Genomic DNA, 26373 nt, shown 5'->3' with positions numbered 1-26373 from the left:
ATATTGCGAAACAAACAGTTCAAAACATAAAAAAATCCGCCTTCAGTAACTAATAAGAGTTGAAATACTTCAAAGTACTAGGTCCAAGTACTATATACCACTACATAATACCTACCTACCTATAATACATATGCATTTAATTGGCTTTACAGTTCATATATTAAACAGTTTATGAAGCCACAACAGCAGCAGCAGCAGCAGCAGTAGGTAATATAGTAGGTTTATATACTAAATCTATCTGCAGCTGTCAAAACGCCGAATTTCCGTACTTATATTTTATTTCTGCAGGGTTTATACACACATTGCTTAGTAGTAACATATACACAAATAAATGCTACATGCCGGTAAAATTATCGAAGCACAATTTCGTTTTACTATAAATTTATGAGTAATTATTTTTTTTATAATCATGGTGATGCACCAAGCATGCTCACCCCTCTCCTTCCGCTTAATTTTATCCTTTAGTAAGGAATTTGATCTAAGTTTGACTATTGGAATATTAATATACTTAGTCAATTTTATTTAATTCTTGAATTTTTTTGTACTATTTAAAGGTGGTACAAAATTCACATACTTCTGTTTTTCAAATAAAAATCCGCTTTTTTACTTTAAATTATTCAGTGGATATATTTTTTGAAAATGTCGATGTATCTAATTCAAAAGTGGAACGAGTAACTTCTCGGTTTTTTAAATGTTTATACTAAAAATAATAGACCTTAAAAATGATTTTACACGAATATATAAAAAGATGTAACATTACGTGGACTATTTTTGCAAATAACAAATATTGTTAGATTAATATTAATTGCTACAATTTTCAAATCTCCTTAGATCCTTATCTTCCAAACTATTATCATGGATTTATTATCTATCTTTCTATACAGGTACACAAAGTTAAATAATTCAAAAACTTTAAACTACTAGTTCAAATTATGATTTTGATACATCAACATTTTCAGAAAAAATATCTACTTAACAATTTATAGTATGAAAGGGGGTTCTATTTTATTGAAGTTTAAACCTCCATAGGTTACGTTACTCATTAAATTTAACAAAAAATTTTTTTTGACTTCTAAGAATTTGGAAATACGGTTTTTAATAGTAAAATTAAAAATTCCGAAAATCAGATTTTAAATAACTGCATCGGAGAAGAAAAATGTAGTAAGCATGCTTAGAAAATCAAGATGCTTTATATACAATGAGTAAAATTTAAAAAAACCCTTAACAAACAGAAGAGATTAGGTAAGTCAGATTTCAATAAGTGTAGTATAATTTAAATCTCTACATTATATTCCTATACTTTCATACTACAGATCTTACATTATAAAAAGTACGATATAAAATACAAAAAATATGCAGTGACGCGATATAAATATTAAGGTTGTCTTTACGTCTACCACGTCTTTAATATGTCCGATTGTTTGGTATCACGATATCACCCGGGGGTTCCGAAAAAATTGACAGCAATGTACCTAAAATGCCTATCCATAACGCCGTGTCATCATAATCATAAATTGAGGTACCACCGCTAATTAATTTTATGTTAATTCAACAGAAATAAGAAATTTATGTTATTATAAGCAAACATTTAATACTTCAAAATAAACACTTAGCGTTATTAAATCTTGCATATGTTAACGAATTATGAGTTTGTTCAGATAGGTATTGGATTAATGTAAGTTTTATTATCGCATCTGATATAAGACACAACTAACAAAGGCAACTATAAATAATAAATATACCTACATTTTAATAATTTAACATCAAAGTAGTGCATATAGCATAGACATTTTTAAAAAAATTAAATAGACTAACAATATTTTTTAATGGACTTTTTTTAAAGTTAATTTGTGTAATTACATAGGTACGATTATGTGTTTTTATCAGTTTTTTTATAATGGTAAACTGAAGGTTCAAACTTTTTATTAATCAAGAAAATTGTATTCTCATTCAATGTGTTCATAATATATTATATTTAAAAGAAGTCTATTTCATATTTTAGTATGATTCAATATTTTTGAGGTAATAAAAATGCTAATATGAAATCAATTATCGAAACAATATTGTTTTCTATTAATAATGTTTAATAAAAATAAAAAGTTAACATCATAATAATTAAAAATTTTATATCTGGGAAAATTGGCAGTTCCGAAAAATTATTTATTATACGTTAGTAATACAAAGTTGATACGACCTATAATTCTCTACCCTAATAATAATAATAATAATCATATAATTCAAACATTACTTTCACACCACTTACAATAAAAATGGTAAATTTTTTCATTTACCTTCATTTAATATACTTAACCCTTAAATGTCCACCTATAGGCTACAAATCGATAATATAACATACAAACAAAAAAAATGTACATTTACTTACTATCTGTGTTATACGTCAAATTTCAAAACAAAAAAAACTTATAAAAATATCCAACAGCTTAAGTTCCTTGGGATGCCCACCCCGACCTTACTTTAAATACGGACTAGATAAGTATACTTCCTATACTAAGTATATCTAGTTTAGAAGTACAATCGTTCAATTTTCATAATGTAAAGTTGGCGACAGTTTTATAATGCTATTTGTCATAAATAAAAAAGAACCATAATAATAATTTAATGAATTATTCGAAATGGTTATTTCATAAACATAACATAACCTGCCAGTCATCATAACAATGTGCTTGGAGTATCTAACAAGGTTAAAACATTGTTTTACCAAATCATTTTTTAAATACCTAAAAAAACAAAAAATAAAACATATGTATTAAAAGTTCAACTCACAATTAACCACAACACAAGAATCAATAACTACATATGGCTGTGTTCCAAACTTTAAAATGTCTCTTTGCCTTTTGTTAGAAGTTTGACACACAACCATCTACAACTCTACGTTAAATTATTCATAATTTGATTATGCATTTCACATTGTTTGTATACCTAGATACATATTTACGACGGGACAAATTTAAGTACTTTGGAACAACCATGATTTCATACTTGCATTTTTGTTAACTAATTTCATAATTTAAACAACAACTTAAACAGATTATTATTTACTACTTTATTGCTAATTAGTAATCTAGTACAGAATGATTGCGTACTTTTTCTTTTTTTACCTGAAAAAAGATAGCATCATTTTGAAACAAATTAGTAACACGATTGCACAACAAATGATACATAATGTATAATATAATTTATAAGTATTCATAATCTTTTCTATACATTTACTTGATAACTAATCATTAAGTCACAATTTTCTTTCTCAATTAGGAAAGTCATGTATGCTTAGGACTAAGGACAAACAATCATTGTAAGCTTAGTTTTTTGGTATGAAAATCTACATGTACGTACAACAATAATTATTGTCACATGATTGTCAACAAAGAGACTGGCCAACCAATTTTTATTTGTGCATCAATATCAAATACTAACGCAATTGTGTTACTAAATTTATGCTCATGATCTTGCAAAGTCAAAAATGGAAGAAACGATCAATTGTGCTATACTGAATATATTTATTTATTTGAATAAAGTTCCTTAACAAAATGTATGGATACTCTTTTATAACTCATAGCAAAGAAATTTGCCATTCTTTTTTACTGCTACAATTAGAAAAAGAAACAGTAAGGTAAATCATATGAAACAATTTTGAGTTTAAAATAAAATTCATTATATTGCACAAATAATGACAAAAACAATTTTATAAGTAGTACAAGCTCAAATGATGGATTTTTGACACAAGTACCCATCTAAGAACTTTAATGTTTCTAATACAATTTATTTTATTATGATTACACTATAATACTATACAGGTTAATCAATAACCAATAGATATTATGTCATAAAACTGTAATCATAATATTTGTATGACAACTGTTTTCAAATAAATTAGTTTTCAATTTGTTTAAATATTAACATAGTATAATAATTATCACACAAAAATAATATTACGTTATTTTTATCAATAGTTGAAATAATTAAATATATATTATACGTCATACATAAATACATATTATATAAATATATATTATACGTCATACATAAATACAATATACATTTATAATTTTCAATTAAAACAAATATTAAATAATACACTATATATTTGCTATTATGAATAAATAAAAACAAATTAATTAATAGGTAATTAATACACTTTGATGTACATGGCTTAAATACAGTTTTGGGACTGTGGTAAAATTTCCAGTTGACATGCTGAATAAAGTAATGGTTATCAACTATCATTATAAAGTTTATTTTATATTCAATTGCCTGGTGGTAGTAGTAGTTTAGTTAACAATTTTAATACCTTTATGATAATATAAAATATGCATTATCTTAAACATAATAGATATTAAATTTCACAATCCGATGAGAGTTTATAATGTAATATCATGGAATCAATATTATCATCTTAAAAATTAAAACTTGCAAAGTTATAAGTTTTTTTTAACTATCATTAAATATACATTCACATAAATATACTGGCCATTAATTAATTTATATTTAAAGTATACGGATGATTATTATTAATTAAAAGATAATGTATTACCTAATTACCTCTTCTGATAAATGTGTTTAACTCTAGATAAATTGAGACAACAATATAGAATAGGCAGTTATAGTTAACTATACTTTGAAAACTGCTATTAATAGAATGCTTATCTAAAGTTATTCAATGTATTGAATAGAATACTGAAAATAATCGGTCAAGTCCATACTTTTTTCATTTATGAATAAAACTTTTAACTTAATAGCGCTTAATAGTTAATACATACTTCAATTTATTTAAGTTTTAATAAAATTGTACACAAATAAAGTAGGTACTTATGCACTTATATAAAATAATGTATTGTTTAATAAATAGTTCTTGAAACATAAAAACATTTCAATTTATAAACTCTCATCTTAAAATAATTTCTCTAGAAAGAGATTATCAACAACTCTGATCTCAAATACTTACTTATGCACGTTTAATGCAACTTATAAGAACATAACAACTTTTCAACCAAAAATCCCAAGAATTAAAAATAACATTTTTTCGAGCTTTATCCTACTTGATTTCATAATTGTAGTCAGAGAAAAATGCACAATACTACCAGTGGTCCATTAAAATAGTTTCAATATTTGTGTTAAAATAAACTTTTTAAACACAATAACAAATACATTAACAAATTTTCATTAGACTCACTGTAATATTGTGTAATAAATATCAAATGGAAATACCACACCAGTTAAAAAGATTTCATAGAGTACGGTATGGGCCATTTACCTTGAGATAAGTCATTACTAAAGATGGACCACCTTTGACTGCATCTCCAAGTTGACTCAATGGACAATTTTCAATTCCCAACAACTGCAACTTGGAACATAAGGCAAGTTCAAATGGCAAATGATGAAGACTTTGGTTGTCATTAATGTAAAGTGCCTCCAAATTTTCCAGCGTACCGATTTCTTCTGGTAATGTACTAAGCTTATTTTCACCAACACTAAGATATGAAAGATTTGTGAGATGACCAATCGCCCGTGGTAACGATAGCAATTGGTTGGACTGTAAAATTAATTTTTGCAGCTCTCGCAGGTAACCAATTTCCTGAGGTAATGTTTCTAATTTATTTTCTTCAAGATCAAGCACTCTGAGTTTTTGAAGATTTCCTATGGTAGCTGGCAATCTTTTCAACAAATTGTTAGATAAGACCAATACTTCCAGGGATTGTAGATATTGTATGTCGTCGGGCAATTTGGTAATCATGTTCGTTGCAACGTTAAGCTCGACCATATTAGTCCAAGAACCAACATCTAATGGCAGTGATGTCAAGGCATTATCTTTCATATTAAGTTTTGTTAGATAATTAGCTTTGGAAAATATTCCGTAGGGTATTTTATCAATTTTGTTATGTTCAAAATTAATTGAGTCTACAGCAATAAATTGTGCAGGCCCTCCAGTAGGATATGCTGTGAAACTATTTCTAGCTAGTGTTATACTATTCATTTCTTTTAAGTTAACAAGTAGTCCATCGGGCAAGCAACTTAGCATATTACCTTCTACATTAAATTCATCCATTCGATTACAATTACTCAATGAATTTGGTAAAGTTTTCAATCTGTTATATCGTAACCCTAAACGTGTCAGAAGTGTAAGATTGCCAATGGTCTCAGGAATGTCGACAAGTTCATTGTGTTGAAGGTCTAGTGTAGACAATTGTATACAATTTCCAATCTCTTCTGGCAAATGTTCCAAATGATTATGTGACACATCAAATGTAATTAATTTATCCAATTTACCGATACCAGATGAAAGTTCTTTGATTTTATTCTCTCGTAAGCTGAGCATGACTAGGTTGACTAATTTACTAAGGTCATCACTCACTGTACGTATACGATTGAAACGCAAAAACAGTGTAGTTAGGGTATCCAACTTATAGACAACATCTGGCACTTCAGTAAGTTTGTTGTGCCTAAGGTCTAAGACTTTAAGACTTGTAAGACTAGCTAGCGAGTCCGGTAGACAGGTCAGCGAATTTTCACTAAGTGCTAGTGTCTGCAAGTTTATCAGACACCCAATTTCTGATGGTAAAGTTACCAACTTATTACCGTACAAATACAATTCAGTCAATTGTGTTGCATCTCTAATGGTTATTGGCACTTTGGTCAAACCTGATTTACTTAAATCCAGGCGCCATTCCGAACTGTCATTGCAGTTCTGAATTTCCTTTGTTGCATCTTGAACAATTTTTTTTGTATTTTCTTTTTTAGCAGTCGGCGTATAAAGCTTTTTTGAATCGTGTTGTTTGACAGTCACTACTCGAGGTTTTAAGTCCGACGCCGGACTGCTACTAATAGAACTTACCGATAGCTTTTTTTCCTTCCGCATTTTGTTGGCATCAATCATCTTGACCACTTCTACTTCACTGGACTTCATCATCAGAATATTAAATTACTATTTACATTAAATCACATTTTCAATTAACAAGGAGAAAGAAAAAACATTTTGAACTCTGTGTTCAGTGTTCACTTTAATATAAATATTATTATTTGTGTTTTTATTATTATATAGTGTACAGTTTTTCTCGGGATTTGTTATTGATTATAGTTTCAGATAAAAAAAAATCATGGGTGAAAAAACATTTGTTTTAGTTTTCCTGCCATGGCTGAGCACCGGCGGTCTTGAAGAGTTGAAGACTGAACTGCAGAACTTATTCCTGAGAAAGACAGTGAAGTATGGAGCCACAGTGAACCACTCTATGATGGAGCCACAGTCCACAGACTATTATAGTGTACCGAAAACGGTAATGAGTAATGACTAATAAACGAATAGTGAACAGTGATGCTCAACGTGTGCCACCGCCACGCATCAGGGAGCAAACAAACTAAAATCAGTAAATAACTAAAAAGTATAATATTGTATTACTGTGCAAGTGCAACTTCTCATTTCTTGAAGAAATTTGAAATTAAAATATGTTATAAATCATAACAATAACACAGAACCATCGATATGTATTGTTTATCTATCACAGAATATATATCTCTATCGTTAGTTTATGCATAGAACAACAAAATTAAATTGTTCTATTATTGTAATCTGTGATATTAACAGGCAACAATTTTGGACACCAATTAACAACTTTGGACACCATTTAAAATATTGTATTTTGAGGTTAAGGGCATGACTGTTAAATTTCGTTCTAGTGTAAAACAAAAACAAACTTTATTATCTTTTTATCTTCTATAATCGTGAGTTTGGAAATTGGAAATTTATAAATTGCTCGATTGCTCTAAAAACGGTGAAAACTAATAACTCTAAGTTTCTATCCAACAATTAACCGGGTCTTCATAATTTAGCACAATGGTTAATTCTACCGAACCCAAATCCGACAGCGACAAGCAAAAGAACACTTTGGATATCGGTCTGTTGGAAGAAGACGATGAATTCGAAGAGTTCCCAGTGGAAGGTAAACGATTGATTTTGGTTATAAGTGCATGATATGTTCATTGTAATTAACAACTAACTAATAAATATATATATAATTTTTAATTCTAGAGTGGACTAGTCAAGATGAAGAAGATAAAGAGGCTAATGTTTGGGAAGATAATTGGGATGATGACAATGTCGAAGATGATTTCAGTGTTCAATTGAGGTAAATATGACTCACAGTTATTATACTAAGTAGTTTACCTTTTGTTATTAATTTCTGGTATTAGATTTAAAATGTTTTATTTATTTGAGCCTTAAATCCAACTTTTAGTTAATAGAAATTAAAATTATTGTTATTATTATTTTAGATCTATTAAAAATGAATACCTACCCCCTATACAGTAGAATCCACTTATAACAATCTTCAAGGGTCCTAGAGAATCTGATTATTATATGAATAGTAATGAATGATGAAAATAATATACTCCACGTCAGATATAAAACTAACCAAATACATCACTGGTACTCATTTTTTTGTAAGATTGTTATAAATGGCATCGTGATATGCAGATTCTACTGTATTAATTTAATTCTTAAAAATTATTTAAGAGTAGTGTCCAGAAATAATGTAATTAAATTGCTAAAAATTGTATTTAAACATAAAATATATGGTATAATTTACCATGTTGTATAATAAGATCCTTAAACCCGATATTTTTTTATGCATGAAAATCTATTTTAAATTTATATTATGAAAGTTTGTTAAAATTAAATACCACACAGTTGAAGAAGTATTTAATGTTTTTATATTGACCACAAATTTGTTCAAATCTGGGGTTTAATGGTTTTCAATGTTTAAATATTTGATGATACCCATTTGTTTTTGTTATATTGACTAATTTTAATATTTTTTAATTTTATTTTACAGAGCCGAATTTGAAAAACAAAATATTCCTGCTACCTTTTAAGTTTACTGGTCCATAATGTGTTGTTTTTGTATTAAATACATGTATAAACTAAAATTATAAATTCATACAGCTAATATAGCATTATTAATATTAATATTTCTTCTTGTTTATTTGGAATTAAATTATTTCTTAATGTGTACATTATATCAAATATAATATTATTTTACGTCACAAAATTATTTCCTAGTTTTAAATTAATTAAATATCAATGTTTTTTTAACAGATCAATGAGGAACATATATTAATAATTTGTCCTTATCTGTCCAAAACAGTTCCCTATGACACAAAAATATTGTTAAGAATAAGTGATATATTAATGGAGATTCTTACACTCTTTATTATTGTTATTGCAACAATCGACAATTGAAGCTTCATGTAGTTTAATGAACACTTGTTTTCTACATAAATAATTTCATTGTATACCCATAAATTGGTATGTTTTAATGTTGAGCTTTTGAGTGACATAAGTAATTGCCATAATAGTTACAATATTATGTCTCAATGAATATCAAATACTAAATAGGTAGAGTACAGTGAATTACTTTATGATTTTATGATAATATAACCACATTCTATATTTTTTTTAATTTAATAAATTAGGACAATCCTAGCCTATGGCTATCTGAATCTATGGATAATACAGAACAATATTAGTTTGTAGCTATTTAAAAGAATAATTGTAAATAAACGAACAGGTGAATTAACAGATGATTAATCTCAATAATTGAATGCAATATTATATAACAACAATACAACATGAACAGTTTTTAAACTTGAAGTAGAATTTAACTAGTGAGGGCAACCACAATTTAGACGTCGTTGGAGTGGTGGATGAATATGAAAATTGTAGTGAGTTGAGCAATGGATTTTGGAATTTTTTTGATAGGGTGTGCATGTGGTCTAATATTTTAATAATTTGGAGGTCTGTATCCACATAGAAAACATAATCTTCTTAAATCAATCTAATAGTTTGGACAAATTTTGTGCTGTTGATTTAATACAATAATACTTCAATACGTTTTGTATATAATCTTTACCTAATCCCTAAAAACTAATCTCATAATCAACATTCTCGATATTTTATTTATGACAGCCTGTTTGCTACTTCCATTATATCCTCTTTGACTTTTAAGTAACAGTACTCTATGTATACTCTATCGTTGCTTAAAAAAAAACAAAATCTTGTATATCTAATTTAAAACATTTTGTTTCACTACTTTGACCTTCACCTAATCAACTGTTTGGTTTTCATCTTAGTTTTATGTAATAATTATTACAATAAGATACCTATTTATTGGGTCTTTTTTTTTTTTTTTATTAAATAACTATCCGCGGCGTCTATGGCCATTGGATGTAACAGTACAATTTATTGGGTCTTGTTTAACCAGTGGTTTACTAGTATGTTTAATACATGTTGACTGCCTGTAATATTATATATAATTTAAAAAATGACAATGAAATAATCCTATACAAAAAATGAATTATAAAAAATCATTAACAATTAATTTGGCAGCGTCTGCTGATTATTAAAGTTCAATCATTTGTAAGAAAGAAATCTTATGGAGTTGATAGTGCGTACACAGAAGAAAACATCTGAACTTATAGCTGTAAGCAAATATGGGTGTGGCTTAAATATGTCTGTGGTATCTTTAGACATATTTTAATTTGTGTCATAAACATTTTTTTCTTTTTGTTGCGTACAAATTACAATTAAAGATATATTCATTCGAAAATCATATTTATCTTTTTTACTTGCACAGTTTATAAAACAAATTATGTTTGAATTTGTAATGCAGATGATATTTGTGTTAACATATATTTATACTAACCTTATACCTAATTTAAGGGGGTGGTGGGAGAGATTTTGATTCTTTCCCTTAAGTTATCTAAATAATATTTAAGTATTTTACTTATTACACAATAATAAAAAAAAAAATGTATCTTTTAAATATGTTAAATATATTACTTGGTGTCTAGAGGTAAAAATGTATGTATCTAGTATCTTCAACATTTTTTTCAATTATCTTGTCCATCCCTGGCTGTACACAAGTACAACAGTAATATTTTATTATTTTTATATAGTGTGTATTGTATTTGTAAAAGATCAGACTAAAATTGGTTGCAAGGTGCAATAAGAATCGGGTCATAGGAAAGTTCTTAGTCTTTTTATGAGCCAATTAAAAAATAAATGTTGATTAAACGTCACAATAAATTCTTACGTGAATACAATACCACATGGTTGGACTTATTTTTTTTGTATTCCAATTAAGAATCAAAAATATGATTCAACATTATTTGAGATTTTAACATGATAAACAAGATTTTTATACTTGAGACTAATGATTAACAAGCATAAACAATAAATTACATGTCTACGGGGCCGGTTTAATCTACGTATAAGCTATGCGTCCGCACCGAGCGGCAATTTCTAGTGAATTATTGATTTATAGGTATTATGGATCGTTTTTAAATAGGCACAGGCGGCTAAATACCTAAGGCCGGCTCTGCATATCTATTAGGTACTTATCAGATTATATTCTGCAACAAATAATAATTCCTCCACAACTGAGTCTGTAATTATATCCTACACATAATACCGCAGTAGTTACCATTAAATTAAACATTTAATAACTATTATTAAGTAATACTCGGCAACGAATAAAAATCCCTCCAGGTGATATATATTAACAATGATCCCAGTGCAGTGCAAACTCCTAATAAATGAAAGGACAGTTTGAAAGGTTTTGAAGGTATTTAAATAAATTGAATTAATTGATACATCAGTCATGAACTACATCCATTGAACAAAAAAAAAAAAATGCATGCACATCAACGTGAGAGGAAACTTTCTGAAGCAAACATACTATGCTGTTCTTTAACATGGATATAATTTAGAAAAAAGGAATAAACCGCTACTGGAATTTCAAACTTACTAATACTGTTGCTAATATTGAGCATGAGCNTTAGCACAATGGTTAATTCTACCGAACCCAAATCCGACAGCGACAAGCAAAAGAACACTTTGGATATCGGTCTGTTGGAAGAAGACGATGAATTCGAAGAGTTCCCAGTGGAAGGTAAACGATTGATTTTGGTTATAAGTGCATGATATGTTCATTGTAATTAACAACTAACTAATAAATATATATATAATTTTTAATTCTAGAGTGGACTAGTCAAGATGAAGAAGATAAAGAGGCTAATGTTTGGGAAGATAATTGGGATGATGACAATGTCGAAGATGATTTCAGTGTTCAATTGAGGTAAATATGACTCACAGTTATTATACTAAGTAGTTTACCTTTTGTTATTAATTTCTGGTATTAGATTTAAAATGTTTTATTTATTTGAGCCTTAAATCCAACTTTTAGTTAATAGAAATTAAAATTATTGTTATTATTATTTTAGATCTATTAAAAATGAATACCTACCCCCTATACAGTAGAATCCACTTATAACAATCTTCAAGGGTCCTAGAGAATCTGATTATTATATGAATAGTAATGAATGATGAAAATAATATACTCCACGTCAGATATAAAACTAACCAAATACATCACTGGTACTCATTTTTTTGTAAGATTGTTATAAATGGCATCGTGATATGCAGATTCTACTGTATTAATTTAATTCTTAAAAATTATTTAAGAGTAGTGTCCAGAAATAATGTAATTAAATTGCTAAAAATTGTATTTAAACATAAAATATATGGTATAATTTACCATGTTGTATAATAAGATCCTTAAACCCGATATTTTTTTATGCATGAAAATCTATTTTAAATTTATATTATGAAAGTTTGTTAAAATTAAATACCACACAGTTGAAGAAGTATTTAATGTTTTTATATTGACCACAAATTTGTTCAAATCTGGGGTTTAATGGTTTTCAATGTTTAAATATTTGATGATACCCATTTGTTTTTGTTATATTGACTAATTTTAATATTTTTTAATTTTATTTTACAGAGCCGAATTTGAAAAACAAAATATTCCTGCTACCTTTTAAGTTTACTGGTCCATAATGTGTTGTTTTTGTATTAAATACATGTATAAACTAAAATTATAAATTCATACAGCTAATATAGCATTATTAATATTAATATTTCTTCTTGTTTATTTGGAATTAAATTATTTCTTAATGTGTACATTATATCAAATATAATATTATTTTACGTCACAAAATTATTTCCTAGTTTTAAATTAATTAAATATCAATGTTTTTTTAACAGATCAATGAGGAACATATATTAATAATTTGTCCTTATCTGTCCAAAACAGTTCCCTATGACACAAAAATATTGTTAAGAATAAGTGATATATTAATGGAGATTCTTACACTCTTTATTATTGTTATTGCAACAATCGACAATTGAAGCTTCATGTAGTTTAATGAACACTTGTTTTCTACATAAATAATTTCATTGTATACCCATAAATTGGTATGTTTTAATGTTGAGCTTTTGAGTGACATAAGTAATTGCCATAATAGTTACAATATTATGTCTCAATGAATATCAAATACTAAATAGGTAGAGTACAGTGAATTACTTTATGATTTTATGATAATATAACCACATTCTATATTTTTTTTAATTTAATAAATTAGGACAATCCTAGCCTATGGCTATCTGAATCTATGGATAATACAGAACAATATTAGTTTGTAGCTATTTAAAAGAATAATTGTAAATAAACGAACAGGTGAATTAACAGATGATTAATCTCAATAATTGAATGCAATATTATATAACAACAATACAACATGAACAGTTTTTAAACTTGAAGTAGAATTTAACTAGTGAGGGCAACCACAATTTAGACGTCGTTGGAGTGGTGGATGAATATGAAAATTGTAGTGAGTTGAGCAATGGATTTTGGAATTTTTTTGATAGGGTGTGCATGTGGTCTAATATTTTAATAATTTGGAGGTCTGTATCCACATAGAAAACATAATCTTCTTAAATCAATCTAATAGTTTGGACAAATTTTGTGCTGTTGATTTAATACAATAATACTTCAATACGTTTTGTATATAATCTTTACCTAATCCCTAAAAACTAATCTCATAATCAACATTCTCGATATTTTATTTATGACAGCCTGTTTGCTACTTCCATTATATCCTCTTTGACTTTTAAGTAACAGTACTCTATGTATACTCTATCGTTGCTTAAAAAAAAACAAAATCTTGTATATCTAATTTAAAACATTTTGTTTCACTACTTTGACCTTCACCTAATCAACTGTTTGGTTTTCATCTTAGTTTTATGTAATAATTATTACAATAAGATACCTATTTATTGGGTCTTTTTTTTTTTTTTTATTAAATAACTATCCGCGGCGTCTATGGCCATTGGATGTAACAGTACAATTTATTGGGTCTTGTTTAACCAGTGGTTTACTAGTATGTTTAATACATGTTGACTGCCTGTAATATTATATATAATTTAAAAAATGACAATGAAATAATCCTATACAAAAAATGAATTATAAAAAATCATTAACAATTAATTTGGCAGCGTCTGCTGATTATTAAAGTTCAATCATTTGTAAGAAAGAAATCTTATGGAGTTGATAGTGCGTACACAGAAGAAAACATCTGAACTTATAGCTGTAAGCAAATATGGGTGTGGCTTAAATATGTCTGTGGTATCTTTAGACATATTTTAATTTGTGTCATAAACATTTTTTTCTTTTTGTTGCGTACAAATTACAATTAAAGATATATTCATTCGAAAATCATATTTATCTTTTTTACTTGCACAGTTTATAAAACAAATTATGTTTGAATTTGTAATGCAGATGATATTTGTGTTAACATATATTTATACTAACCTTATACCTAATTTAAGGGGGTGGTGGGAGAGATTTTGATTCTTTCCCTTAAGTTATCTAAATAATATTTAAGTATTTTACTTATTACACAATAATAAAAAAAAAAATGTATCTTTTAAATATGTTAAATATATTACTTGGTGTCTAGAGGTAAAAATGTATGTATCTAGTATCTTCAACATTTTTTTCAATTATCTTGTCCATCCCTGGCTGTACACAAGTACAACAGTAATATTTTATTATTTTTATATAGTGTGTATTGTATTTGTAAAAGATCAGACTAAAATTGGTTGCAAGGTGCAATAAGAATCGGGTCATAGGAAAGTTCTTAGTCTTTTTATGAGCCAATTAAAAAATAAATGTTGATTAAACGTCACAATAAATTCTTACGTGAATACAATACCACATGGTTGGACTTATTTTTTTTGTATTCCAATTAAGAATCAAAAATATGATTCAACATTATTTGAGATTTTAACATGATAAACAAGATTTTTATACTTGAGACTAATGATTAACAAGCATAAACAATAAATTACATGTCTACGGGGCCGGTTTAATCTACGTATAAGCTATGCGTCCGCACCGAGCGGCAATTTCTAGTGAATTATTGATTTATAGGTATTATGGATCGTTTTTAAATAGGCACAGGCGGCTAAATACCTAAGGCCGGCTCTGCATATCTATTAGGTACTTATCAGATTATATTCTGCAACAAATAATAATTCCTCCACAACTGAGTCTGTAATTATATCCTACACATAATACCGCAGTAGTTACCATTAAATTAAACATTTAATAACTATTATTAAGTAATACTCGGCAACGAATAAAAATCCCTCCAGGTGATATATATTAACAATGATCCCAGTGCAGTGCAAACTCCTAATAAATGAAAGGACAGTTTGAAAGGTTTTGAAGGTATTTAAATAAATTGAATTAATTGATACATCAGTCATGAACTACATCCATTGAACAAAAAAAAAAAAATGCATGCACATCAACGTGAGAGGAAACTTTCTGAAGCAAACATACTATGCTGTTCTTTAACATGGATATAATTTAGAAAAAAGGAATAAACCGCTACTGGAATTTCAAACTTACTAATACTGTTGCTAATATTGAGCATGAGCCAAAGTAAAACAGTTGTCTGATTGAAAACTCCAGACTGTTTCGAGTTTGTGACTACTTGATAGTTTAAAAATCACACAAAATGGATTTATTGTTATTTATTTATCAATATATTTTTCATTCCAACAAACACAAGTTGTCTGTTTATACATATGTATTGCTCGGTATATCATAATTTGAATATAATAAAATGTTTAGTAATAGTTTTTGTTTTAACCTTTTTTGGTCATGGCACATCATCGAACTATTGATTAATTAACAAAATTTTAACAAATATACAATCATCGGGGTTTGTAATAATGTTATACTTAATGTGAAGAGAATAATGTTTAGTGTTAATATAATATTGAATAATTGTGTACTGTTATACTTAAAAATACGTTAATATTATATATTAACGTATATTTTTATAAATATATTATACTTTAACATTAGAATACTGGTACCATTATTTAAAATGTTTAGAATATTATATTTAATCGATGCTGGGACTGTTAATAATATTGTTTCAATGTATGGAAAATAATAACAAAATATACAAATAAAATAAAAATACCGAGTGTTTAAAGCAGTCTTATTTGTTTAATTAAACAAAAAATAACAAAAATAAAATTTTAAAGGACCTATGATTAAAGTCTATAAAACTGAAATATGAAAGAAACAAAACAAAAAAAAAAAAAATGATAATTTACAACATAATATAATAATAATATAAACCTTATACTTATATAAAGCAACATAGTATTAGTCAAAGCTATTTTTTGGCTTAGGCAAAGGACTAAATTATTTTCAAACATATGGTTTGGGGTATACAAGAGCACAGTGGATAGAACGACACACAACGTCCAACAGAGATCGGACGCGGATCATTGGAGACACACATCGAGACCCTTTTTGTTCAAAGCCATTGCAAAGGAGCCGAACAAATAAGGTCTCAACGGCAACTAGAATTTATAAATCAAAACAAAACGATAGTAGAAAAATGTTGTAAAAAATAAAAGATATGTTCTATAATCTAAGCATTAGTGTAATACTTTTACTTTTTTTTAATTACAAAAAGTAGTTATCTCATAAGCATTAGGTATATAAATAAAGCATCGACTCTTGTAACTAGAATATATATTATTATATACACACCTATTACTTATTAGGTATGTATAAGAAACGTAGTTTAAATTACAAGAAGGGCGGCTGTTTGAATAACAAATATTTGCGTGATTTATAAAAACATAAAAATTACTTTTTCACAGTGCATATGAACACACGACAACAAAATATAAAAAGCACCTAACGACACGCCCCTCCGAGTACAACTGCAGATAATTGTTTTATTCACTGCAAAGTGCGAATTTCATTGCGTAAAAAGAAAAAAAACTGGTGTAAATTGTTAAGAATAAAAAAGAAAACATAAGAAAACAACGAAAAAAACAAAGCGACAAATCGAAGGCGATTGCACTTGGACGCCTTGAAAAACGATGTACACGCGACGTGTCACAACACTATCCCATCATCACGAACCGTCGGTCAATATTAATGTAATAGTTTGCAAATCATAGACAAAAAATAATTAACATAATATTATCGTAGTAGTAGTACTCTATACACGGAAATAAACACAAAATACAAGGAAAATGAGACCATATTAAAAACGAAATAGAAACATATATTATAATTAATATAGACGATAAATTAAACGCTCAAATAATCAAAGTAGATTATTATTATCAATATCATTGCGGAATGTGCCGGGCGGCCACCATACGCGACACCCACCGGTGGGTCTCTCACTTGGACACCATCAGCACGGAGGACCTAGGCACGAGACCTTTGCGGGCCCCCCGACAGCAGAGTATCCACTTGTCGTCCACGTCCAGGACGAGCTGCAACTTCTCGCCCTCGTTGAACGACAAGTGTCCGTTGTCTGCCGACAGCCGGTGCGAAAGGGTCCGCACGTAACGAATGGGCTCCACCCTGCAGGGCGTGGTCCTTTGCGTGAGGCTGCTGGGTCGCGTCGCCTTCGGGGTGGACGCTGGCGGCGGTTTTCTGGTCCTGAAAATCCAGAAAAACAGTCTCATAAGTATACATGGTTAATATAATATCACTGTGTTACTGCTGGGTCTTGGACCTTATATTAAGCGGCGGGATCACAAAAATAGCGATTCAGTTATGGTTTAAAAAAATCCCAAGAAAAAATTTCTTGAGCACCATAATATTTACCACAGTTTTTAAGTTCCAAACATACATTTTTTTTTATATGACTAAATAAAATTGTTTTGAACAACAACATGCATTTTTAATTTCAGACTCAAATTGCAGAATATTTTGATAGGTACATATCAAATTTCAGACGTGTTGCTAATTAGTTTTAATTATTGAAAGCTTAGTGAGCTGGTAAAACTGGAAAGCCACGCGCGGCCTGGGCCACTCTACAGTCTACAGCCCACTTCGCACCACTAATCTAAACTTTTAATACTTATACCTAACCTAACTCATAAACTCCAAGTCCAAAATTCGATTTCTTACATCGTAGTACTCAGAATTCAAAAATGTTTGTAGTTTCTAGAATAACAAGTGTTCTTTGATTTAAATATACAAAGTTCTTTGACATTTATACTTTGCTTCAAATATACATAAATATAACGAGTGTAAGTGTTATTATAATATTTTGAAGAATGAAGGGTTTATATGGATTAGGTCCTTCGCCAACGTACATGGTGGTATTTTAGGACCCATAGTATCATGACATTAAAAAACAAAACGATAGAGAAATTATTTTTTATCAAACAAAGGGTCTAAAGGTCATATTTAAAAATATAAGGCTATTGTTTTAAATAAATTAATAAATAGTAAAATAATTATAATATTATCATAATTTTATCAGCTTTTAGTAGATCACTATCTAATAATTTAATTTCTGTGTTTAAGGACGGCCTCCGCCCCTTATAACTCCTATCTATACACTCAATTAAATCACATCCTTCCACAGGTCGAAATCACCGAATATTGAACGTCATATTATAGTTATCGATTATAGTAGCGTACACCGACCTGTTGGAAGTGTGTTCGATTTTGTTGTTGGCACTGCCAGAGGGCGAAGTCGGCGAATCGGCTCTGTAAGTGGCGGTCATCGGACGCTTGTTGCCGAACGCATCGGGGCCTGGTTGTTGGACAGGCGACAGAACTAGCCGTGGTATGCGCGACTTAACGGCGGCTCTCCTGTACAGAACAAAACCGATGGTTCCATTAAACATTTTTTTTTTATAACGGAGAGGGTGATCCGTTTGACTACTGCTTTTAAAAAATAACATATAATAATATAATATACTTTTAAGTATTTTATGGCATATTTTGTCATCGTGTTACAAACACGATATCAAACGTGACGGTTTGGTGTATGTCTATATTGTACGTGGGACAAAGAGAAAACTAACAGTGCGTTGACATCCTCTTAAGTTGTAACATTATACTATTTCATATGGTTTTATGGAAAAATATAGACTTAAAATATCGAAGGGTAAGATTTTTTTCTTTATCTGTGTTCAACAATGTATTCAAAAATCTATTATAGTTGAAAGTTATTAACACTATTAAAACGGTATGAAAGTAATAAATGATTTTTCAAACATCTATGAAGCACGTCAAATAGATCACCATACATATATCTATCACCATATATACATCACATCAGTATGCTTCGCCAGGTAAAAAATATATTACAACATAAATACCTAGCGTTCGTCGACTCGCCCCTAGGTCCATCAAAATCGGGTGTGTCCAACGTCAGGTCCTTGGTGCTGAGCAGCTCCCACTTCATCTGAAGCCGCCTGAACCGTTGCCCTTTAATAATAGGCGTCTCCTTGGTGGTGTCGCTGCTATTGTGGCAAGTCTCGGCAACTTCCGGTCTGTTACGAACACATTCGCCGTAAAAATTATGCAAACCGAATTACAAAAAAAGGGACTGGGATGAGGGAAGGGTTCTTAAAGTTTAACTACTCAGAAATACCCAAATATTTCAAGGTATAGGTAGGAACTGACGTTTTTTACATAGCACTTAATACTTTATAGCAGTAATCGAGGGGAGACAAAAATCCTTAACTCAAAATGCTAACATTCACCAAAAGTAAATTGTGAATGTTAATACTCGTCGATAATCGTTACGAATGTTAACATTCGACGGTCACTGTTGGTATATTTTTAATATGCATTCAAAATGTTGATATTCACTAAAAACAGCAGTGAATGTCAACATTCACCGCGCATTTCGACATTCACATAAATATATACACCAAACTCACTGGATCCTCTCGTCAATATTGTCCAGCCGTTCGAAGGCCGTGGCCAGCTTGGAGCCCATGTGCACGCCGCTCCAGCGTTTGCTGGCCGTGCCCGCCACGTCTACCGTCGTCTTGGCGGCCGAATCAACGTACGACCTGGGCCTGGAGGATTCGTTTTCCAACGTCCGAGCTGTTTTCTTCAGTAACCACGACGTTCGGTTCTACGTTTTTAAAACATATTACACATTCGTCATTTATACGAAATAATAATAATATAAATGTATTGAAGGCGTTGTAGTGATATTTTCTGTTTGTATCGCGGATAGACAATAATATATTAATATTACAATGGAATATTGTAAGTAAATTTGGTTTCGGTATTTTTTCTCAACAATTGTGTAGCGTGGAATCATTTCCCTATTTCAGATCAATTTTAGAAAAAAAAACCAAAGAAAAAATAGTGACAAGTTTGAAAACCATAAGAACAAAACGCTGTAGAGAAAATGATTTCATAAATTATTATGAATTATGATAAATGATCGAAGTTCAATTTATTTACCAAGAATGTTTCACAAAACCACGTCGTTGGCTCGCGATCAAATGAAAATTACAAACTATACGATAACGGGTTGACAGAAAACACTTACATTTATGTTGGATAAGCTTTCGTGGAGCTTGCGACATTCGTACAGCGGATCGAAATCTGGTCTGTACTTAGCCAAGGGTCTAGCAGAAGCGATCAAACGATCCACGAGATCCCTGTGCAAGGTGCACCCAAAATTGGCGCGGACGAATAGCGCGTTCCGGTTATAGTATTTTTGCCATACCGATTCGCGGGTTCTCATATAGCTCAGCCAAGCGTCCAAGCCACCAACACTAAAACAAATACATTATAGTAAATAATAATATTAAGACGTATATTTCAAAGATAATAAGTTTCGTTTGCAGCTTCAATTGATTCTCACTTTAACAGGCCGAAAATAAATGCATTGAACTTCATTACACCCTCGTTGAGTGCCAGTTCATTGTTGACCTTTGCCGTCAGTTCGTTAAGCGCAGAAGAGAGAACACCTGAAACAATAAATCTTTCAATAGTACAATATAAATGGATACGCTTAAACCAGGTAACCAAAAATCATTTAAACTTCAGTTAAGATCATGGCTCTTATATTATAAACAGAATTATCCATAATACCTAAATATGATATAAATTGATTGCCAAATATTTCAACGGTATTACAAAAGTATTATTAATTTTTATATAACTTATTATTTAAATTTTTTTAAATTTTATATGAACAAATTGAAAACTAAAATTGTCTAATTAGTATACCATTGAAGTCAAGCCTAATAGTTAGGACGAGGAGTGTCAATTCTTTCGCCAAACATTAGTAATAAATGCCTTGCATTTATATTATTAAACATTAATGTATTTAAATATTTAATGCGTACGTAAGATGAGAACAAATACTGGTTTCACTATCTCATCCGTTAACAATCGATACACACATTATCAAGAACTAACACATTGACTGTTGTCTGTAGTAGGCACATCTTATTTTATAATTTAACAATTTATTACTTTTATAAATTCGTATTTTAATAAGGAAACAACGATTTCTCGTATAACAAATTTGTTATGTACACCTTATATTATAATGAAAAAAGGTCCAACAGGTGTATCATATATATATATATATTTTAGGGGGGACGTACAACCGCACCTCACCAAGCAACTATATATTATTATGTACAATTTACATAGACATAAGAGATTTAAAAAAAACTACCTATTTTTATACCAAATAAGAAGTAATACTATTAAGTAGACATAAAAAACATAACACAAATAATGCTTACCATTGATTTTATAATATGCTATATAATATTAAAAAATCAATGTGTCTACAATTTAATAGTTTAAATCGCTTAAAAATGTTATTGACTGTACCTTGATTAATATGATACATAAATTATGTCTTTACATTATTATTCGTTCAATATTAGTTACTATAATATATTAATATATAATAAAGTACCTTAGTAAAATTATAATATTGATACATACAATTATTTTAACGATGACGGCTTATGGAAACGTTTAAACAACTTAAATGCATCAACAATAGTTGAATAGAAAATCAAATTCTATTAAATTCATATTTTATAATGAACTCATATGTCTATAGTCTATATTACTCTAAATATAACTATACAACTAATAACTAATAAGTAATAATATAACGTTGTAACCAACGCACGTCTCACGGTACCGGTACGTATTAACTATCGAAATAAGAAGGTACAAAATGCGGGTAAAAATGAATTATGAAATTAATGAACTATTTATTATTATAAGGGTCTATTTATTGATGTCATAATTTAATTTTCAAATAATAGATTATGGATTGCACAGAAAACAGAAAATGGATTAAACGTTGTATAGTTTTACTTTCTTCGATTAAAACTGCCTTTAGTACCTCGAGTAGTTCAGACGGCGATTACAATTTTTGTCTAAGTTTGATATTGAAAATGGGAATATAATAGGTATTATTTTAATTTTTCTATTTAGAAATGAAAACAATAAGAGAGAGCCTGAACTCCGAAGCAAAAATAAGACGAAAAATAATGAAAATTAATTTTAAACGGGATAAAATAGATATCTTTACGAAGATGATAAATAACAAAATAAGTACTATACATATCTGCAAAGACGTAGATGTGTTAAAAGAATTATACCACCAATAAAATCAAACCGACTAGTTTTTAGTTTAGTGATTACATGTGTCAAGATTAAATATTAACACAATATTATTGGTGTTCTCATTTTGTACTCGGTCTAGTGCCGATAACGAATAATAATTTATTATTTTTGAGCATCATACAGTAATAGTAACAAATTAACAACATTGGTATTATTATACCAAGAGGCAGCGCTACCCACAATTATCTAATATATTATTATTATCTAAAAACATCCCAATGCACACCAACAGCATATGGACGAAAATAGAAATAATTCTCGATGCGGTAAAAATATTATTGTTTATTATAGTGATAACAATATATAGATTGGTTCCCGTCGACGCTCGTCGGTGCAAAGTCTAATTACTGCTAAACAGCTGAGCATGATTCCCTGTCCACTGGCTATTACCAATAATTCAAACCAAATATGCTCAGTTCTATTATAGTCATATATTAGTCGGACGCAGCTCCTGAGTCGACGACATTCTACCTCTTCAAGATAGTGTTGTTTAAATAATTGAAGAATTCCAAATAATTACCAAAACAGATCGAGATGTCCGACAGCCAGTAAGTTGTCTAACATTTCCGTACATAAGCAAGATGATTGAACAACTCTATAGTCAAATTTACAATTTATAATTTTAACTATTTTACAACGTTTGTTTTTGATTCTCCATTTTTTTTAGATTTTAAAATATTTAATTTTAATAAATAAGAAAATTAGAAAACATGTGTTTGATCATGACATGTTTGTCATATTTATGTTTATTGTGAGATGCAATCGTTATAATTTCTGATTTTTAGTGCTAGACGCTAATTAATAATTTTGTTAGGTCTTAAATTGAATATTAAAATCGGTACATTTGATTTAAGTTCATTAAAAATCATAATCAAAATGTAGTTATCATTTTTTATTTTTAAATGAAGTACTTGATTAAAAATATCAAAAATGTAATATTAAATATTATCGAGTTCATAATCGTATTATATTCAAGTTTTCACAAATTTGTGAATACCGATGAATGGTGAACTGCTATGTGAGGAGCCGTGTATTACATTTACAAGCTTTTTGACCCAACGAAAAATTGTATGGACATAAATAGAAAAAAAAACTAAAAAACTTAGACATTTCAAAAACAGCTCTAAATGTGTCAAAATATTTTGAAAATGATAAAATAAACATTTGGTATGAATTTCGAGTATTTACAGTTATTCGTTATTAAAAACTAACAAGAAAATCATTCCATGAGAAACCGAATAAATAGCCAAGGTCGTGAAAATTTGAACTTCAGACGCTCTTAAAAATTATTGAGAATTTAAGCTCAACTTTTTTTTAATTTCCACTATCAACTTACTAGGCACCTTGTATATTTTCAAGTATTTTGACTTTGACCGTTCAAACATTTTTTTAACGACATAAATTTAAAAAAAAAATAATAAAAAAATATTTAAAATGAGTCAAAATATTTTGAAAATTGTATGGTGTATAGGAAATGCTAATATAGACATTAAGTCAATATTTCCTGTCTCTACATACATTTTTTTCAGCGTTACACCAAAAACCAATATCAATTATATCGAAAACCTTCGCGTTAAAGTAGCGTGTAGTGGCGTATTAAAAAATACAATTTACGGTCTTGAAACAGAAGACAGAAGTGAAAACTTCTACAAATAAACTTTGATTATTGGTTTACATTAAAATTTTAATAGCAACGATCCGTGTGAACAAAACTGTAACGCGACTATTGCTAGATTTATATCTAAGTAATATTCTCGGATAAGACATTTTATCGATGGGCAACCATTACTATCTTAGATCTTGGTATAAGAGCCACTACCGCTGACGAACGCGCTCATACGTATACAGAAATATTGAATTGAAAGCATTACGATGTCGTTTTTTCAAGTGTTAACTCCCATGATTCAGGCGAAGAGCAGACTCTCCCAAGAGAAGTTGTCATTTTAAAAAAAACAGAGCTGTATGTCAGTAGAAGGGGAAGCATGGCCTTCTACCTGACAATGACCTAACAAATTACCCCCCTACCACCCCCAAGAATCAAATTGTAACTACACTACTGCCGCCGCCACTAATTCAGGGATGGAAATCACATGATCGTTTCTTCATTCGCAGGGCACAACAGACTGAGGCTGTATGGTGTCTCCAAAATCAGCCACAACAACAGCAAATTCAGCGGCAACGAAAACCAGTACAACCAGCGCAGCGGCGTCAGTCTGTGACCAAAGAGATAAGCTTGGAGTGCGCCAGGGACTTGGAGTGCGACAAGTGCGCGCGCATGTTCCCGACCAAGAGGTTCTTGGCCCAGCACTTGGCGCCGGACAAGCGCAAGTGCCAACTGTGCTGCAAACGGTTCCGGCACGTTAGCAACCTGGTGAACCATGTGCGTGTGCACACGGGCGAAAAGCCGTACACGTGCGTGGTGTGCCGCAGGTCGTTCGCACAGGTGGGCAACCTGCGCACTCACGTTCGCGGCGTCCACTCCGGCCACACGCCGTACGCGTGTGACGTCTGTGGTCGGCAGTTCACGCAGATGGGCAACCTGGCCACGCATAAACGCGTCCACGACGTCGACAAGCCGTACGCGTGCGACAAGTGCCGAGTGTCCTACTGCCAACAGTACCAGTTGGTCAGGCATCAGAAGACACACCGCGTAACCGTTTCTCCTCCTGGTCCTTTGCCGCTGTCACCTTCTCAGAGCCAATAAAGGGATTGCGGTTAATTGATCATTGTTATAATCAGTATTATTATTATTATCAACAGATCACGGCGTACTTCTCACTCCCGGGGTGTCCCGAAGAAAATTGAAGACGATTATAATTTAAAAATAATATTATCATGCACAAAGTGTATCGCATTATAGATTCTACGATCACAATATATTTTCTTGTTATCTTGCCAACGGGTGCCTCTAACAGTTATTTTAGTAATATTTATGTTTTATTTGTATACTTTTATTTAAATACTTGTCGTCACACGCCACGAACAAGTAAACAAAATTTACATTTGCATATTTTATCTCGAGGAGTAATAATTAAAAATACATTTTTGTTTGTTTTACCTTTATATACTTTGCTTTAATTATTCTTTTTTTAAGAAAAACACTCACACTTGTTTTTTTTACACAATTTCAAATAATATTTACACAACGAAAATATAAAAATACATTTAAATGTATTGTAATGTATTTTTATACAATACATAGTACATACGTTAGTGTTCTGTGATTATACTTATACCTAGTATAAACGTAAAATACGTATATTTTACTATGTAGTATTTATACATTTAAAAATTATATCAATGGTCAGGATAAGTTTGGTTATAAGTACACTTGTTAGTCGTTACAGATATGGATGATAAAATAATAAACATTTAAGTTAAAATGATACACAGTTCGATGTTTTTACGGTTAAATATATGATACATAACAAAAATCATCCATAAAAGGGTATGTCAGGGCATTATTTGTTTTCTCTCTCTGACC

The 26373-nt window shown here is 29.8% G+C and overlaps 5 protein-coding genes across 8 annotated transcripts in view; 3 read left to right on the top strand and 2 right to left on the bottom strand.

Moving 5' to 3' along the window:
• Window positions 1-5204: 5204 nt before the first annotated feature.
• Window positions 5205-7215, bottom strand: LOC111026248 (leucine-rich repeat protein soc-2 homolog). Its single transcript, XM_022304289.1, has one exon. It carries the CDS (start codon window positions 6923-6925, stop codon window positions 5246-5248), a length of 1680 nt encoding a protein of 559 aa, XP_022159981.1. The 5' UTR covers window positions 6926-7215; the 3' UTR covers window positions 5205-5245.
• A 462-nt stretch (window positions 7216-7677) lies between these two features.
• LOC111026249 (26S proteasome complex subunit SEM1-like) lies at window positions 7678-8979 on the top strand. Its single transcript, XM_022304291.1, has 3 exons — window positions 7678-7952; window positions 8042-8138; window positions 8844-8979. Exons 1-3 carry the CDS (start codon window positions 7847-7849, stop codon window positions 8881-8883), a joined length of 243 nt encoding a protein of 80 aa, XP_022159983.1. The 5' UTR covers window positions 7678-7846; the 3' UTR covers window positions 8884-8979.
• A 2868-nt stretch (window positions 8980-11847) lies between these two features.
• LOC111026247 (26S proteasome complex subunit SEM1-like) lies at window positions 11848-12987 on the top strand. The gene is made up of 3 exons (XM_022304288.1): window positions 11848-11960; window positions 12050-12146; window positions 12852-12987. The coding sequence occupies exons 1-3, from the start codon at window positions 11855-11857 to the stop codon at window positions 12889-12891; spliced, it is 243 nt and encodes an 80-aa protein (XP_022159980.1). The 5' UTR covers window positions 11848-11854; the 3' UTR covers window positions 12892-12987.
• Window positions 12988-16413: 3426 nt separating this feature from the next.
• The window catches only part of LOC111026261, a 41530-nt gene continuing 31570 nt past the window's right edge, over window positions 16414-26373 (bottom strand). For 2 of the 4 annotated variants that reach the window (XM_022304314.1, XM_022304313.1), the window contains exons 12-17: window positions 21091-21196; window positions 20773-21001; window positions 20147-20346; window positions 19580-19753; window positions 18900-19067; window positions 16414-17900 (exon numbers count right to left, since the gene is read on the bottom strand). In XM_022304314.1, coding sequence (XP_022160006.1) covers window positions 17636-17900; window positions 18900-19067; window positions 19580-19753; window positions 20147-20346; window positions 20773-21001; window positions 21091-21196 — 1142 coding nt within the window. In that variant the 3' untranslated portion in view covers window positions 16414-17635. The remainder of the gene's footprint in view (window positions 17901-18899; window positions 19068-19579; window positions 19754-20146; window positions 20347-20772; window positions 21002-21090; window positions 21197-26373) is intronic. The other 2 variants (XM_022304315.1, XM_022304316.1) reach the window with 1 other exon arrangement.
• Window positions 22171-25952, top strand: LOC111026263 (zinc finger protein 189-like). The gene is made up of 2 exons (XM_022304317.1): window positions 22171-23437; window positions 25002-25952. The coding sequence occupies exons 1-2, from the start codon at window positions 23424-23426 to the stop codon at window positions 25591-25593; spliced, it is 606 nt and encodes a 201-aa protein (XP_022160009.1). The 5' UTR covers window positions 22171-23423; the 3' UTR covers window positions 25594-25952.

The sequence above is a fragment of the Myzus persicae genome, unplaced genomic scaffold (genome assembly GCF_001856785.1).
Source record: "Myzus persicae strain clone G006 unplaced genomic scaffold, MPER_G0061.0, whole genome shotgun sequence".
NCBI classification, from domain to species: Eukaryota; Metazoa; Arthropoda; class Insecta; order Hemiptera; family Aphididae; genus Myzus; species Myzus persicae.
This window is presented reverse-complemented; position numbering and strand designations above follow the sequence as displayed.

Excerpts from the sequence above, each read along its gene's own strand:
- LOC111026248 (XM_022304289.1), bottom strand. The coding sequence starts at position 6,925 with ATGATGAAGTCCAGTGAAGTAGAAGTGGTCAAGATGATTGATGCCAAC.
- LOC111026249 (XM_022304291.1), top strand. The coding sequence starts at position 7,847 with ATGGTTAATTCTACCGAACCCAAATCCGACAGCGACAAGCAAAAGAAC. Across the intron at positions 7,953-8,041 it reads CGAAGAGTTCCCAGTGGAAG|AGTGGACTAGTCAAGATGAA; the intron begins GTAAACGATTGA and ends TTTTAATTCTAG. Across the intron at positions 8,139-8,843 it reads GATTTCAGTGTTCAATTGAG|AGCCGAATTTGAAAAACAAA; the intron begins GTAAATATGACT and ends TTTATTTTACAG.
- LOC111026247 (XM_022304288.1), top strand. The coding sequence starts at position 11,855 with ATGGTTAATTCTACCGAACCCAAATCCGACAGCGACAAGCAAAAGAAC. Across the intron at positions 11,961-12,049 it reads CGAAGAGTTCCCAGTGGAAG|AGTGGACTAGTCAAGATGAA; the intron begins GTAAACGATTGA and ends TTTTAATTCTAG. Across the intron at positions 12,147-12,851 it reads GATTTCAGTGTTCAATTGAG|AGCCGAATTTGAAAAACAAA; the intron begins GTAAATATGACT and ends TTTATTTTACAG.